Raw genomic sequence first — 16,364 nt, forward strand, 5'->3', positions numbered from 1 at the left:
GTTCATATAGGAGACGTGGGATACGTGCTTGATTCCTCCCCTTTCCTTAACCAGTTTCAAAATAATGAGTCTGACCCCTAGAAACTTTAAGAGAGAGAGAGCACACGAACAGGAGAAGGGCAGAGAGGGAGAGGGAGAGAGAGAATCCCAAGTAGGCTCCGAACTGTCAGTGCAGAGCCCAACGCGGGACTAGAACCCATGAACTGTGAGATCATGACCTAAGCCAAAATCAAGAGTTGGACACTTAACTGACTGAGCCAGCCAGGCACCCCTGAGCCCTAGAAACTGCTAAAGGCAACCAATGAGGCTTTATTTTTATTTAGTATTATTATAAATGTATTAATACAAACACATTTGATGTGTTTCAAGGATGGGGATATTTATAGGTTTTTCAGGGTCTGATTAAGATGCGTCCTTCAGTGCAGACAGGCTGATTAGATTGGACAACTTGGTCATGTCATAGTTGACACGGACATGGGAAGGGGAGGGTTTGAAGTGAGTCTTGAAGGGTACAGTTGTGTTATAACTCTGTTGACTGATCTGTGGGTCACAGGAAGAGCTGTTATTCTGACAAGAACTAGTTGGGCAGTTGGTCCATGGCTCCAATAAATGGATTTTTAGGAAATTCCTAAAACAAACGATAAAAATATTTGAAATATTTCTATACGGCTTGAGATGCACCCTTGCAGTCTGAGGTTTCTTTCTTTCTTTCAACCTTGGAATTTAGCTCCATTAGGTCTTCAAATATTTCCTCCTCTCCTTTTTTATAACATTCCTTTTCCTGTCCTAGTTCTATACCTGATACTCCTTAGGAAATTTTAAAATAAGCTGCCTTATTTCCTTTTTTTAATGCTTTCCTGCTTCCGCTGGGGAGTTGCTGAAACCGCTCTTCTAATCACTAATTCCTCTTCAGCCGTATTGATTCTACTAGATTTATCCCACATTATTATTAATAAATAGCATCAATAAACAGTCATTCCAATTATTATATTTTTCATGCTTCATATTTCTCTCATTTAGATTCATGGGGTGTTTTGTTTTTCTCCTGATTCATATTCGCTCTTCCCATCCCTCACGTAGTGTTTGCAGAGAACCACTTGAAGGTGCCTGCCTGAGGGCTTGGGTTCAACTCCTAGTTCTACAGCTTACATCTGTGTCTCGCTGAGCATGTCCCATCGCTGCTTTCCCGTGCCTCGGTTTCCCTCACTGCAGATCAGGGATAACAATGATTTCTGCTTTGTTGATGATTTCATAATGCTTGTCGAGCCGCTAGAACAGAATCCGACACAGGTAAGTGCTACTTCCTTGTCGGCCGGGCGTAACGCAGTACTCCACCCCTCGGGAAGGATTTGTTGAGACTCTGCTTCTTGCTCTTCGCAGAGGCGCTAATTAGGACTCGCGCAGGATCCTGGCTGAGCCGGGGCCTGCGCTGGAGCAGCCGCGGATTCCGCGCTTCGGTCGGCGAGATGGGCATCCCGGGAACCACCACAGCGCAGGTGGTGGACGCCGAGGGCCTGGGAACACGGCGGCCCTCCCGCTGACAGGTGACTGACCCGGGCGGGCCCGGAGCCGCTCCGGTGACGCCGAGGGCCAAGCTCGAGGCTCGCGGAGGCGGCCGCGGGGCGGCGCTGCGCCCCTTCCGGCCGCTGGGCCTTCTGGCCGCAGGCTCCTCTGCCGCGGGGCGCTTCGTGGGCTCCCAGTCTTCGGCCCGGCGCCGCAGCACAGGATGCAGTGTCCCGGAGCCGAGTACCTGGTGAGTAGCCGCCGCGCGCAAAAAGGCCCCGCGGGAAGGCTGCGAGCCCCAGGGGAAGGTTCGGGCAACTCCTAGCACCTGCCCGTCCGGAAGCTTCCGCCTTCCCTATCCACCGGGATAGAGCCCAGCCCGCCCCTCGCCTTGTTCTGGGGACACGTGGCGGGGAGGATCTAGGACCCCACTCGTGTGCTCAGGCGGAGGCGCGGGAGAGGCTGGCTGCAGAGCACAATCTTGGGGCGGCCTACAGGTGCACCTCCAGGTAAGGAGTTAGCGACTGGGGACTTCACTTCTACTCCGCACAGAGCAGGTTGTTTCAGAGTCTCTGTTGAAAGTTTCAGGAGGCCACGTTAAAAAAAAAATGAAAGGAAGGAAGAAAAGTTACTTTGAACAATCTTCAGTACATTTGGATTCGGTTTCCAGGTTATGACCCCTATGGTTATTTATCCCCTTTTCCTCAACTCTCCAACCCCCCCCCCTTTTTTTTTCTTTTTTTTTTTTTTATTTTTGGTCTGGAAGGTTTCTGCAGAGAGAACCCCCCGGAAAAGAGAGTGGAGACCTCAGATTTATAGGAAGTGCACAGATACGACATGGCTATTCCTCTTCTTTCTCTTTTGGACTGGTTTGGTAAGTATAGATGCCTAGTAGGGAAGAGACCACAGTGTGTTTCCTGAAATAACTGTGCCCACATGTAAATCGTATTCCTAGTGCCTTCCCTGGGGAAGCCTAGGGATCCAGGTGGTACCAGGTTAAAGTTTGTGCTACAATGAGAGACACCTGCCATTACCACACAGTAAGCATCGGTCCTGGGGAAGTCCTATCAGGTGTCTCTTAATCTCCTAGGTCGGCTAATTTGGAGAGGCTGTCTTATTACTGCAGGCCACAGTCTAATGAAAGACCCCATTAGGAAATGAGAGTCACTTCTTAGGATTGTTACTTAATAGGCCAGCGTGTGATCCCTTATTATCTGAGCTCACTACCTGGAAGTTCTTTTACCATCACAGCCCCCCAAACAAAATGTTCATGAACTGTTTGCCGTTCAGGCGAAAATCCTAGAGAGAAATTACTCTCACCTCAGCTGAGCGTCACACACACACTCTCTGTATGTTGTGTTTAGCAAAGGAAATGAGCCTTTGATAGAAACTCTCTAGTTAGGTGATGAATTTTTTCCCCATTCTAGTTTCTAGGTACATAGGATTGCTGGTAGACCTCATCAGGCTGTGCCACATGAGTCCTGGGAGGGTTTCTTGGCAGCTAAATCTGGATGCTTTGATACTTATTTTAGATACTTTATTGTGGGTAACAGCAGAAGGAGCCCTTCTCAGCTTCAAAGATCATGTTCATGAAAACATCCATTCTAGACTGAGGCACGCTGTTTGCTGTGCGGTTAATGATTAATTTACAAAGCAGCATAATAGCTACCCCATAGTAATTACCTTTGTTGCAAAGATTTCAATTTGAATAGACCCTAAAATACCATGTTTGTTCCTCTTTCTTTGGAAAAGCATTTGTTCGCTGGTCGACTTTACCTACCGGTGTCTCACAGACATGGTTACAGGCACAGTGGAAGGTTGGGTCTTAAAGGTGTAACTGAATGTCATGTGTTGTCCCTTTCATGGCTCTCGGAGCCCTCCTATGGGAGGAGCCGGGAGAGAGCATGTGTGTATACACCGCATCCTTCTTAGCTTCCCCACAGACAGCTGCTGTTCCTCTCTGGGCCTGCTGGGGTTCCGGTGCAGGGAGCAGCTGTCCTGCAGGCACCGGGCAGCTTCCGCCTCAGGTTGTCCATGTTCCTCGGTGATCTTCCCTAGCCCCTCCACGGTTCAGACCTAGCACATCACTGGCAAACTCTCAGCCCAACAGCCGCCTGGGGAAAGGATTTGTAGATGGCTCATCACAGCCTAAAGAATTATGAGCCATCTGAGAGGTGGCACAGAGCTGGGAACTGTTTTCAAATTACATGTCATTTACAGAATAAATTTGAAGGCTTCAATATGCCAGCATTCTCTTTCCTGTATTGCATTTGAATAATGAGAACCCTTCAAGCTGACTGGCTTTTCGTGTCTTCTGCAACTTTTTTTTTTTTTTTTAACCACAGATACTTAAAAAAGGGCAAGGAGGCTTTTCCGCCTCTGCTGTTTAGCTTTCTGATCTTGTGACATCTTGAGCAGTAGTGAGGTAACATGCTAAATGGGGTTATTGATGGTACTGCCCACCCCCCCCCCCGAGTTAAGACAAAGGAGGTTTAGGGTAAGGGGCTAGAGTTACAGGCAGAGATGGTCTACTGCCAAGAGAAAGAGTAGCCTGCCTGTGTTTATATTTGCATAAGATGCACAGAACAGAATGTCTCAAATTCTGGACTGTCTCTGCCTCTACTTGCCTCTCCAGTGTCCTCCCCCACCTGCCTGCTTCCATTCCCCTTTTAAGACTCCCATTTTCTGGATCTCCCCTGGCACAGTTGACGGTGACCTCCTTGACAGCCTCACCATACCTCGTAGACACGCCTACTGTATCACCATCATACGGAATTGTAATTGTGTGTTTGAAATTAGAACAAAGTTCGAAGGTATAAAGTAGAAATATGGCAAGGACTCAGTGTGCACCAAATCCTCCCGCCCTAAAATACAACAAAAACAAAATGTCCGCTCCTCCCACAGGCTTCCCAAGGGAGATATTAACATAAAGAATGCTGGTAAGTGGAAAATACCACTTTGCTATTAGCTCTCTGGTGAGCCGGGCAGCAGCACAGGACCCCTTTCCTCCAAGACCAGACCCAGTCAGGACCTTCCCACGCTCCAAGCCGAGAGGGAGGAGAAGCTGCAGCCCGGGGCTGAGTATTCCCATCCCCACAGCCTCTAAGTACAGGATGAGCCAGCTGTCCTCCAGCAAAGGTGATACTCTCGTCCTGGAATCAGACCATGAGACTGAGGAGGTGCTGGGTGTGGGAGGGACAGAGAACCTGCCCATCTTCTGGGCTGAGTTCCTTGAAGGCAGGGACTTGGTTTTGTTCATATTTACATCCCCTGGTCACAGTCTCTGGCACACACTGGGCATTTCAAGACTATTATTTTGATTTCTACGTTAGTAACAAATGCAGACTATCTGAAACATATTTGACTTTGGGACAGTCTACCTTTAGGACATAGGGCATCATTACTACATTTTTTTTAAATTTTTTTTAACGTTTATTTTTATTTTTAAGACAGAGAGAGACAGAGCATGAACGGGGGAGGGGCAGAGAGAGAGGGAGACACAGAATCGGAAACAGGCTCCAGGCTCTGAGCCATCAGCCCAGAGCCCGATGCGGGGCTCGAACTCACGGACCTTGAGATCGTGACCTGAGCCGAAGTCGGACGCTTAACTGACTGAGCCACCCAGGCGCCCCATATTTTATCGAATGATGTACTGTATCCTCACTCCCGGAACGATCATGTCAGCACTAGTTTTTCAATGCTATTCAGTGCACTGTAAATTGGGAAACTTACAACACTAAGATCACATCATGGGGGGAGGTACACACTCAATCTTAGTGGAGGGCCCCATCACTACATATGATGAATGGGACAGTGGTTTGAGCTGAAGTTTCAAGTATTCCATATTCATGATGATATTGGGGAAAAAAGTGACTATAGTTGCAAGAGGTTGTTGTCCAGAATTCCTGAGATTCTTTATTTTGTATATTTTAAGCACTTATTCCAAAACACCATTTTCTCACTTGTTATGAACAGTATCTTGCTACACATCAACTGTGTTGTCTCTGCCCCTGAGGGTCAGAGTCCCCTAAATATAAGACACACACACAAAAAAAGAGAGAGAGGATGGGTGGGGTGGGGAGAAGGAAGGGAGGAAAAGAGGGAAGGTAGGACCAGTGAAGGAAACTTGGTGGGGGGGGGGGGGAGGAAAAGGAAAGGGAAGAGAAGGGAGAGAGTTGGGGGAAGGGGATAGAAGGAAGCTTGGGGAAAGATGTGGCATGGCGGGCGGGGGAGTACTTAGATAAAGCAAGAACCTCCAGGGGGAAGAAAATTTGAGTTGCCCTGGTAAAGTTAGGCCCAGAAGAAAAAATGACAGACTCATGGAGAAAAGGATACAGAGGACACGCAGGTAAGAACACAGGCAAGGATCCGTTCAGCCTTTTAGGATGTTCTCCCTATCTAACTTGTTAGAACAAGGGTGAGAGTGACAGCCTCCTGACTGATTTGAATTGTTGACATTGTTGCTGAAGGAGAGAAGTACAGTGATGCTGGGGAGATTCATTGTCCACCTGGCTCCACTTGATATCAACATCTTGAGGGATGCAGGGGCCCGTGTTTTCAGCCTGTTGGCCAGCCTCTCATGTGCCACTTGAATTTTACCAGCTGTTCATCATGGGCTACTCGATGGTGGCGGGAGCCACGGGAAGACTCCTCTTTGGCTATGACAGCTTTGGCAACGTGTGTGGCAAGAAGAACTCCCCTGTAGAAGGGGCCCCTCTTTCAGGGCAGGACATGACCCTGAAAAGGTAAGTGTTCAAGTAAATCCCCAACCTGCAGGGGCTATCCTATATTTCAAAACTGTATAAATTAGCCATTTTGAGCCTGGAAAATGTTTTCTCATTTAAAACAATCAGCCCATCTCATAAAAAAGGAGGCATGTGTACGGTAGTGAAGACACAGGTTTTGGAATCAGCTGGTCCTCTGTTCAGATTCAGCCGATGCTAATTTTCAGCCATGTGACCTTGGGCAGAGTACTTAACTTCTCTGAACCCGGTTTTCATCTTTTCAACTGGTTGTTATGCTGGTCTCACAAGGTTATTTTAAGGATCCACTGGGACACTGCATGAGCTAAGACTTAATCTGTTAGTGGCTACTATTGTTATCCATAATGTATCAGAATCACGTTACCAATTGATGTTACCAGTTGTACATCATCCACAGTATTTTATCTGTGTGGTAATTCCTGAATCCCACCTGGGAATTCTGGGAACTTGCGTTCCACTCCCTCCCCAGTCTGTGGTCTCAACTATGGCACTGTAGTCTCACTACCCCCCAACTCCAACACAGAAACAGAAAAGGAAGAGAAGAATTTGGAATCCCCTAAGAGGCAAGAAAGCCTTGGCCATGGTTTTTCTAAGATGGAGGCTGCCTTGAAGTAATTTTTGAGACTTGATGACCAAAAGCCCCTCCTACGAGAGAATGTTGCAGTTCTGAATAGATCCTGAGTACAAGTTTGGAGTCACCAAATACGGTTCTCAGACCACGCCCCTTCTACCACTCAGTGTTGCCCCTGAGGAGAGGGGCTCTACATTGCTGGATGTGGATCACGTGGACACATTTCCTCCTGCACTTGGGGATCACTTTAAAAAAGAAGGAAGAAGGGGGCTGCCCCCCCCCCCCGAGGGGGGGATGTATGCGTGCATGCTGAGAAATAGTCATCCTCTTGGAGATGTAAAGTATGCATTCCCAGGAGCCAACAAGTAGAGGCAACCAGGTGTCCCATCAGCAAACACAGTGTTGTATGTGTATATAATGGGATATTAGTCGGTCTTAAAGAGGAAGGAAATTCTAACACGAGGTACAACTTGAGTAAATCTTGAGGATGTTAGGCTAAGTGAAATAAGCCAGTCACAAAAAGAAAAATACTTTGTGATCTCACTATCTCAGGTCCCTAGAGTAGTCAAACGCACAGAGACAGAAAGAATGGTGGTTGCCTGGCACAGGGCTTGCTTAGTGGGTACAGAGCTTGGGTTTTGCAAGGTTATAAGGAGTTCTGTGGGTGAGTGGTGGGGATGTACTTAATGCCACTGCGCTCTACACCTAAAATGGTTAGTATGGTAAAATTTTATGTGTATTTTACCACAATTTCAAAAAAAAATTAAACTGTGTATCCTAAATTTGGGAAATCTGTTCCCCCGTCTCCTATCATACCACCTCCCTCTGTTCCGCCCTCTCCCCGCGCCCCTTCACCAGGTCCCTCCAGGACTGCCTGTCTGGCAGGCTCCCGGGCTCCCCTTCTGGCGTCCCTCTGATCTCAACAGCCTGGGGAGGTGTTGGGCATGGTCTGGGAGCTACCGGTGCCAGCCTGGCTCATGACCCTGCTAATAGCAACAACCAGCTTTGTTCTCGGCCCCATCTACCCACTGGTGGAACAGTTGGAGTGGGAAGGGTCTCGTGACTTTCCTGGCTCTCAAACTGGCAGGTGGGGGAGAGGGGCAGGCTTTTCATTCACAGCCGGGGCCTCCCTCTTTCTGCTCACTCCCCTGAGGTCAGCTATTCTCTGAAGTACAGTTGAACACTCGGGTGCAAATATGTCTTCCGTGGACTTGGCTAGTAGTTCACGCACTGACCTGATCTAGCATTCCATGTGCAGTTTAATCCTTTCCCTTCCTCGGCGCCTTCCTCAGGCCACCCCTTAGGTTCTCTCCCAGGAAATGCTGAATCTGGAAAAGGGAAGTTTTATTACTATTTGAGCATGATTTCTCCGCTGCACAACTCCATAGATGACCCCCAGTAGGCATAATACATGGTAAATTATTCTGAGGTGCTTGGCTATAAAAGTTTGCCTTAATTATTCCCACATTTGATAACATGGGTTTTAAGGCCCCTAATTAAACCCAGTGAGAGGATACGCTCTAAGATATTCTCATTTCATCTGTTTCCTAGACACGTATTCTTTATGAATTCCTGCAACCCGGAAGTCAAGGACGTGAGGCTCAGTTCCACCATCCTGTGCGTGTCGAGCTGTCCTGAAGAGCAGCTTGATACCCTGGAAGAGGTCCAACTCTTTGCAGACAAGAATGGTAGGCACCAGGGGACGGAGCTCGCTCTTCCCCCTGAGGGCGGGAACCATAGTGGGGTAACCTGTGCAGACCTAGCTGACAGATTCCCCTGGCACTGCTTTCTCTGCAAAACTGGAGATTGTCATTGCCTGTGGTAGCCTCTTCTTGTGTGCGAGAGGCCATCAGTGCTTTCTCCTGGGCCTTGTACAGCCTCATTCAGCTTTATCTGGAATTTATCTGAAACCCTAGCTGTTCTCTGCTCACTGCCAGGGGATGGCCTTGCATACAGAGTATAGTGTAGACTGACGCTTAGGGCCCAAAGGCAGCGTCAGACGGAGGTCAGAGAGCTCTGTGCACAGGGCACATCCAGTCCTAGAGAGGAGCTGCCGGCTTTGTAGCGAATTGCTGACAAGTATGTTCTTTCATTACAATGTTGGGGCCCAAGGATACTTGGCACTAATTGTTTACGTAACTGAAGCACCTTGCCCTGAGCCTGCTCGTGAGATTTATGTTACAGGGATTAAACAAGAAAAGGAAAGTAAAAGAAATTCGAGGCAACCCACTGCAAATTCTATCTGCCTGTGAAATGATGTGCCAGATTTTTAAAAAATTATTTGCAAGACTGGGTTAAAAATATCAAGCCTATGCAATAAATCATTCCTCCCCCCTCCAAAAAAAAAAACGCTTCAAATAATTTTTGTGCCAATTGTATAACTTTTAGTTTTAAGTTGAGATTTAGGAGAGAGAGAAAGAGAGGCCTCAGTCTGACCTCGAATTGGATGCTTATTCTTACTGTGTTTAGATCATCTATAGACGTGTTTTCTAAACCTGAGTGATTGATTCCATCTCCTTCTTGGTTTGGTAAAAGGATGGTAGCTTTCTTACTGGCTCCCCTAGAAAGATGAGAGGGAGATAGTATAGTCTGTGTGTCTTCTGCTTCCAGGGTCCTTCCTGTGTGTTTACAGTTTGAATTCCATCAACTACACCCAGAATCCAAATGCAGACTCATTGTGTCCCAGGCTGCCCGTTCCTCCGAGGTAAAAAGCTTCCATTTTTTTTCTTTATCCATCAACAGAAGTTATGGAGTACTTGCATCTGTTGCTCTTGTGGGTATTGTTGGAAGCAGGAAGGAGATATTTGGTAGAGCCCTACGGTCTACAGAAGGCCAGGGATAAACAAGGAGGAGCTATCTATCTGCACTATACATGATGGACAGTAGATTAGGAACCAGGCTACAGAAGGAGAAAACTCACCACTGGAAATACACATAGTCAGAAAATGACAACACTGGAGCTAGCAGAATTCGTATGCGAATCACCAGTTGAGTGGTTTGATAAAGTAGTTGGTATGTGTTTTTTCTACTCCAACTACTTATTACAAAGTAGAAAGTAATTTCTCTTTTATTGCAACCAGACATTGTTAGTTTTTACAACTCTAGATGTCTCCCTAAGAAACACACCTATATGGGCGAGGCCAAGGGGCCACCAAAAGCACCTGCTCGATGAGGACAGAAAACAGGTCCTTCTCAAGGATTCCACTTGTGAACTCCTTTTAGAGTCAGCCGTTCGTATCAACTAGTGTAGTACCTGGCACATAGGAGGTACCTTACATATATTTGTAGAATAAAGCTGTAATGGCGACACGGTAGTTGTATTGCCACGGTAAATGGCTCACATTTGAGCCATCGAGAAAGGTAATGGGGAAAACACAATTACTAATCATCGCCACCGTCAGGATGCTGAGATGTTCTGAAGGAAGACTTGGTTTGTTTTGCATTACCATGCTTTTAAAAGTTGTAAGTATACTTACAGTGAATGAGACCTCTGTGCAAAATCCCTGAGAAGTAATGATAATTGAGGTAGAACAGGGCATTGGGCCAACCGTCCAGTAGAGTGTTTATCAAACTCTTGGCTGGGACCCACAGTAAAGAATGTATTCCATCTATACATACACCTTCACACATCCTTGTGAGTATAAAACAGAAATGCAAGTCTGTCAAAACAAGATTTCCCCTTACTGCAAATGATTTGTCCTAAAGGTTTCAATTCTGTTTCACTTTTTAAAAACAGCAGTTTATTTCACCATCTTCTAATGGGTTGTGAGTATAGCTTGAAAAATGCTGATCTAACAGGTGCTAAAAAATAAAAAATAAAACTCCAGTCGATTTTAGCTACATAGGAGGAAAGAATATAGTTAACCATTCTCCTGGCATCTAAAATAAATACTTTGTGTTACAAGTAACTGGAAGAGGAGAGAATTATTTGCAGAGGAGAGTCCCATTGCATTTTTCTGTATCTTATTTTTTAAATTCTGAGTTTTGTTAGATATCATAAACATCTCTCAGTGAAACATAACTAAAGCCAAAAAAGTAAACTACAGTGGCTTAGTAGGTTAAAGGAAAATTATTGAACGCTTGAAGAGAGGGGTTTAACTTTGTACATTTTGACCATCATTTTGCCATTTCCCCTCCCCCAGGCCCCAGCCAACACCTTTCTACTGTCTGCTCCTGTGAAATTGACTATTTTAGATTCCACATATAAGTGAGTCATACAGTATTTGTCTTCTGAGAAGATTGTTCTAGGGAACACAATTTGTAAGTGTGCCTGCAGAGGGAACTGGAAGAGAACGGAATTTTTCAGGCTGTAACTTAACCAGAGGTAGATAAATTCTTCCTATCAATGGGATGGCGGCTGTAATTCTGTGGGAAGCTTGTATCTTGATATTGCTGCTGATAATAGCGAGCATTTATTGAGCTTTTGATACTTGCCAGGTACTTTCTAAGCTCTTGACATATTCATTGACCTGGACCTCCTCAAACCACTGTGCTGTAGGCCTTGTCTTCATCCCTGTTTTATGGTAGAAAAAACTCACGCAGGAGCAGCGTAAAGTGGCATAAGCAGCAGGTGGAGCTGGCCTGCAAACCCAAACAGGGTCCATATCTTTCTGTAATCCAAAACCAACCGTCAAGGCTTCATTGCTGTTATTTTACCTGGCAGATGGCCTCCTTGGGCGCACACCAAGGTGGGGGTACGGGGAGCCCCATAGCATGTGTCCTAGGGTCCCCATTTTTCTGCCACACCTGTCCTAGGCCTTTCACCCCCCAAATGCAGACCTTTCCATGGAAAGACAAACCTGTTGGTTGACCTTTCTCAACAGAGGGAGAGAGAAATCTCCTTGAGGGCTCTGTTTCCTTTTCCTACACAAGCAAGAGTTTGTTCTAAGATGGAAATTATCATATTTATCATGGAAGAGCAGTGCCAAGAGTGAAAGCTTGAAATCATGAGAAGTGTGGCCACAGGGCCAAAAAACATTTTCTAAATACCTCTATTGACTAAACCAATTGTTTCTTCTCCCTCTGTCGATCACGTGAGGAGAAACATACCCTTTTAGAGTAGTGGCTGAATATCAAGAAGGTTTGTGTCCTGAGGTATGAGCTTTTAAGAGCAGTGAAAAACGACAGAAGATAACAAGCAAGCGTATCTTTTTCCCTTTGGGGTTCCACATAATACTGTATTTTGAGTCCCCATGTATTTAAAATCCAAAAGGCTTGGGGTTTTCCATCAATTAAGTTCTAGTCCTCACCTTCCACGTGGGTGCCCGTGCACATCACTGAGTTGTTTGCTCGGATGAATTCCAATAGCGTCATCGAAATGTACAGTCAGCTCTACGAATTACTTCCTGCAAATCTGAGTGGTTTTGCTGGTGAGAGAGGAAAAGGAGAAGTGGGGAAGAAACCACGGTCTGGGGCCCAGTCACACCCCCTGCCCCAGCTAATCAAGTCCTCAGAGGGCAACTGGTCAACCACACACATCAGGGGTGACCCACACTTTACATGCTTCTCTGTCACTCTCAGGGCTGAGATGGGTCATTCTTTACCAGCACAGGGTTATGAAATGCCTGAAAAGCACCATCTTAACAAACCTTGTTGACAAAATTAATGTCTTAGGGAGAATTGTGTTTGGGGAAAAACAAAATGACATTAGATTTACATCTGACCTTATTTTTCAGAAATACTAATTGAAAGTTCAGAAAACATTTGCTATAAAAACAATTCAGATTTATTGGTATTAAGACTATTTAGTAGGGGCATGCCTGGGTGGCTCAGTCGGTTAAGCGTCCAACTTCGGCTCAGGTCATGATCTCACAGCTTGTGAATTCGAGCCCTGCATCGGGGTCTGTGCTGGCAGCTCAGAGCCTGGAGCCTGCTTCGGATTCTGTTTCTCCCTCTCTCTCTGCCCCTCGCCTGCTCGCACTCTGTCTCTTTCTCAAAAATAAATAAACGTTAAAAAATTGTTTAAAAAAAGACTGTTTAGTACTAGAAAAGGAAAAAATTAGAGGTTTAAAACTCAGAGAGCAGGAAGTAAAATTACTCTGCGGTGGTAAGAAAATTAGCTGAGGGGCCCCTGGGTGGCTCAGTCAGTTGAACATCCGACTTCGGCTCAGTCATGATCTCGTGGTTCGTGGGTTCGAGCCCCGCGTCTGTGCTGATAGCTCAGAGCCTGGAGCCTGCTTCAGATTCTGTGTCTCTCTCTGCCCCTCCCCAACTCATGCTCTGTCTCTCTCTCTCTCTCTCTGTCAAAAATAAATAAACATTTGAAAAAAAACTTTTTTAAAGAAATTAGCTGAAAAACTACAACTGATAAGAGAATTTATTTAGGTGTCAGGGAACACAATTGATAAACCGAAATCTGCAGCATTCCTATATTTTTTAAAAGACAACTTTTACCGCAGTGAGAAGAAATACAAAAACGAACTGGGTACTTCACTGCCTAGAGACAAATGTAACAAATATACAAGAACCATGAAAAGAACACTTTATTTATTTATTTATGACATCATTTTTTTTTCAAATTTTTGTTAAATTCTAGTTATCATACAGTGCAGTAGTGGCTTCAGGAGTAGAATTCAGTGATTCACTTACATACAACACCCAGTGCTCATGATAGCAAGTACCCGCCTTAGTACCCATCACCCATCTAGCCCGCCTCCCTCCCACCTCCCTCTGTCATCAACCCTCAGTTTGTTCTCTAAGACATTCACATGGTTTGTTTCCCTCTCTCTTTTCCCCCTCCCATATGTTTATCAGTTTTGTTTCTTATATTCCACATATGAGTGAAATCATATGGTTTTTGTCTTTCTCTGACTTATTTCACTTAGCATAATACATCCTAGCTCTATCCACATCATTGCAAATGGCAAGATTTCATTCTTTCTGATGGCTGAGTAATATTCCACTGTATATATATATATACCACATCATCTTTATCCATTCATCGGTTGATGGACATTTGGGCTCTCTCCATAGCTTGGCTATTGTTGATAATGCTTCTGTAAACATCGGGGTGCATGTACCCCTTTGAATCTGTATTTTTGTATCCTTTGGGTAGATACCTAGTCGTGCAGTTGCTGGATCATAGGGTAGTTCTATTTTCAACTTTTTGAGGACCCTCCATACTATTCTCTAGAGTGCCTACACCAGTTTGTGTTCCCACCAGCAGTGTAAGAGGGTTTCCCTTTCTCTGCATCCTCACCAACACCTGTTGTTTATTCTTTTGTTAATCTTAGCCATTCTGACAGGCATGAGGTGGTATCTCATCGTGGTTTTGATTTGTATTTTTTTGATAATGAATGAGGTCGAGCATCTTTTCATGTATCTGTTAGCCTTCTGGATGTCTTCTTTGGAAAATTGTCTATTCACGTCTTCTGCCCATTTCTTAACTGGGTTATTTGGTTTTTTGGGTATTGAGTTTGCTGAGTTCTTTATAGATTTTTGGATACTAACCCTTTATCAAATATTTCATTTGCAAATATCTTCTCCCATTCCATCGGCTGCCTTTTAGTTTTGTTGATTGTTTCCGTAGCTGTACAGAAGCTTTTTATTTTAATGAGGTCCCAGTAATTCATTTTTGCTTTTATTTCCCTTGCCTCAGGGACATATCTAGTAAGAAGTTGCTATGTCTGATGTCAAAGACGTTACTACCTATGTTCTCTTCTAGGATACTGATGGTTTCCTGTCTTACATTTAAGTCTTTCATCCATTTTGAGTTTATTTCTGTATATGGTGTCAGAAGGTGGGCCAGTTTCATTCTTCTGCATGTTGCTGTCTAGTTTTTCCAACACCATTTATTAAAGAGACTGCTTTGTTGAAGATTAGTTGACCATAGAGTTGTGGGTCCATTTCTGGATTTTCTATTCTATTCCATTGATATATGTTTGCTTTTGTGCCCATACTAGATTGTCTTAATGACTAGAGCTTTATAATATAGCTTGAAATCTGGAATTGTGATGCCTCTGGTTTTGTTTTTCTTTTTCAGGATTGCTTTGACTTTTCAGGTCTTTTGTGGTTCCATACAAATTTTAGGATTGTTTGTTCTAGCTTCGAGAAGAATGCTGTGGTATTTTGATGGGGATTATATTAAATGTGTAGGTCGCTTTGGGTGGTATAGACATTTTGACGATGTTTGTTCTTCCAATCCATAAGCATGGAATGTTTTTCCATTTTCGTGTGTCCTCTTCCATTTCTTTCATAAATGTTCTATAGTTTTCATAGTACAGATCTTTTGCCTCTTTGGTTAAGTTTATTCCTAGGTATCTAATTGGTTTTGGTGAAGTTGCAAATGGGATTGATTTTTTTATTAAAAAGAACATTTTAATATGTTCCTGAGGTATAAGGAATACTTAAATGGAAAGACGGTGTTGACAGTATGACTCAGCATTATAAAAAATGTCATTTCTCCCTAAGTCAAGCTATAAATTTGTCATGATTACAAACAAAACAGATTTTTTTCAGTAACTAGATAAGTTGATTTTAAATTTGTAAGGAAAGTTGTTTAAAAATTAAAAAAAAAAAAATCTGAAAAAGGAAAACAATGGAGACTAGCCCTTACAGTTTTTAAAAACTATTGTATTATAAAATTTAATAATTAAAATACTGTGGCCCTGTAACTGAACTAAAATGAGTTTCCTCCTTGGTGAGTCCCAGGTAGAAACTCCACCAGGTAAGTCATCACACAAAGGAAACTTTATTTGCCACGAAGAAGGAAATTATGGGGAATAATTTACAAAGCTGTGACTTCCCCAGCAGGGGTGAATGGGTTCCTTTTATTTACAGTTAAGATGAATATTTAGAAAGCAAAGCCTTGTCACCTAATGTAGAGGGAGACAAGTTCGTGCTTGTGCCTTGAGGAAACGTGCCTGTGCGTACATTGTATGTTACGTAAATGAGACTTGTGCTTCTCTTTGGGTGGACATTTTAGTATTATAATGAGGTAAAGGTAACTGTCTCTCACTCCATGGGTCACTCCATGGTCCTATGCAGGTGTGAGTCAGGGGTTAAGCTCAAACTTGTGTGGGTGGTCTGGGCCAGCTGGCACTCTTCCTCAGGACAGTCATTATTGTTTGAGGGATAGTTTCTGTTTCGACCACAGTTGCTATGCCCCTTGGGTCTTTTGTCTGGATTAAGAGAGAAGTTGGAAAGAAGGATTTAAGGGAAAATGTAGGACAGAGGTCAGCAGGTACCAGCAGACGAGCAATAAAGACCCTGTCTTGGGGTCTAGCTGGTGACAGCACTAATTCATGTGTAGAAAAATCAATAGAAGTTACTAAGCAATCCAGGAATAGACCCAAAGGCTTACAGGAATTTAGTACATGATAAAAGTGACAAATCAGTGACAAAATGACTGGCTATTGAGTGAGTGGTGTTGGGACAACTGGACAGGCATCCAGGGGAAGAGCTGGATCCAAACCTCATGCCTTATATGAATAAATTCCAAGTGGATTCAAGATTTTAATGTATAAAGTGAAACTGGAAAGTATGAGAAGCCATGGGAGAATTCTTCTATAACCTGAAAGTAAAGGAGC

General features: G+C 44.4%; 1 protein-coding gene across 10 annotated transcripts in view; it reads left to right on the forward strand.

Annotated features, from left to right (window-relative positions):
• Positions 1-16,364, forward strand: part of SLC44A3 (solute carrier family 44 member 3) — a 331,249-nt gene that overhangs the window by 221,864 nt on the left and 93,021 nt on the right. For 9 of the 10 annotated variants that reach the window (XM_053214493.1, XM_053214494.1, XM_053214492.1 and 6 more), the window contains 5 exons: positions 1,381-1,753; positions 2,270-2,377; positions 6,106-6,248; positions 8,389-8,525; positions 9,448-9,541. In XM_053214493.1, coding sequence (XP_053070468.1) covers positions 1,727-1,753; positions 2,270-2,377; positions 6,106-6,248; positions 8,389-8,525; positions 9,448-9,541 — 509 coding nt within the window. In that variant the 5' untranslated portion in view covers positions 1,381-1,726. Of the gene's footprint in view, positions 1-5; positions 1,291-1,380; positions 1,754-2,269; positions 2,378-6,105; positions 6,249-8,388; positions 8,526-9,447; positions 9,542-16,364 lie in introns of those variants that run through there. The other variant, XM_053214498.1, reaches the window with a different exon arrangement.

This window comes from Acinonyx jubatus, chromosome C1 (genome assembly GCF_027475565.1).
Source record: "Acinonyx jubatus isolate Ajub_Pintada_27869175 chromosome C1, VMU_Ajub_asm_v1.0, whole genome shotgun sequence".
Lineage (NCBI taxonomy): Eukaryota > Metazoa > Chordata > Mammalia > Carnivora > Felidae > Acinonyx > Acinonyx jubatus.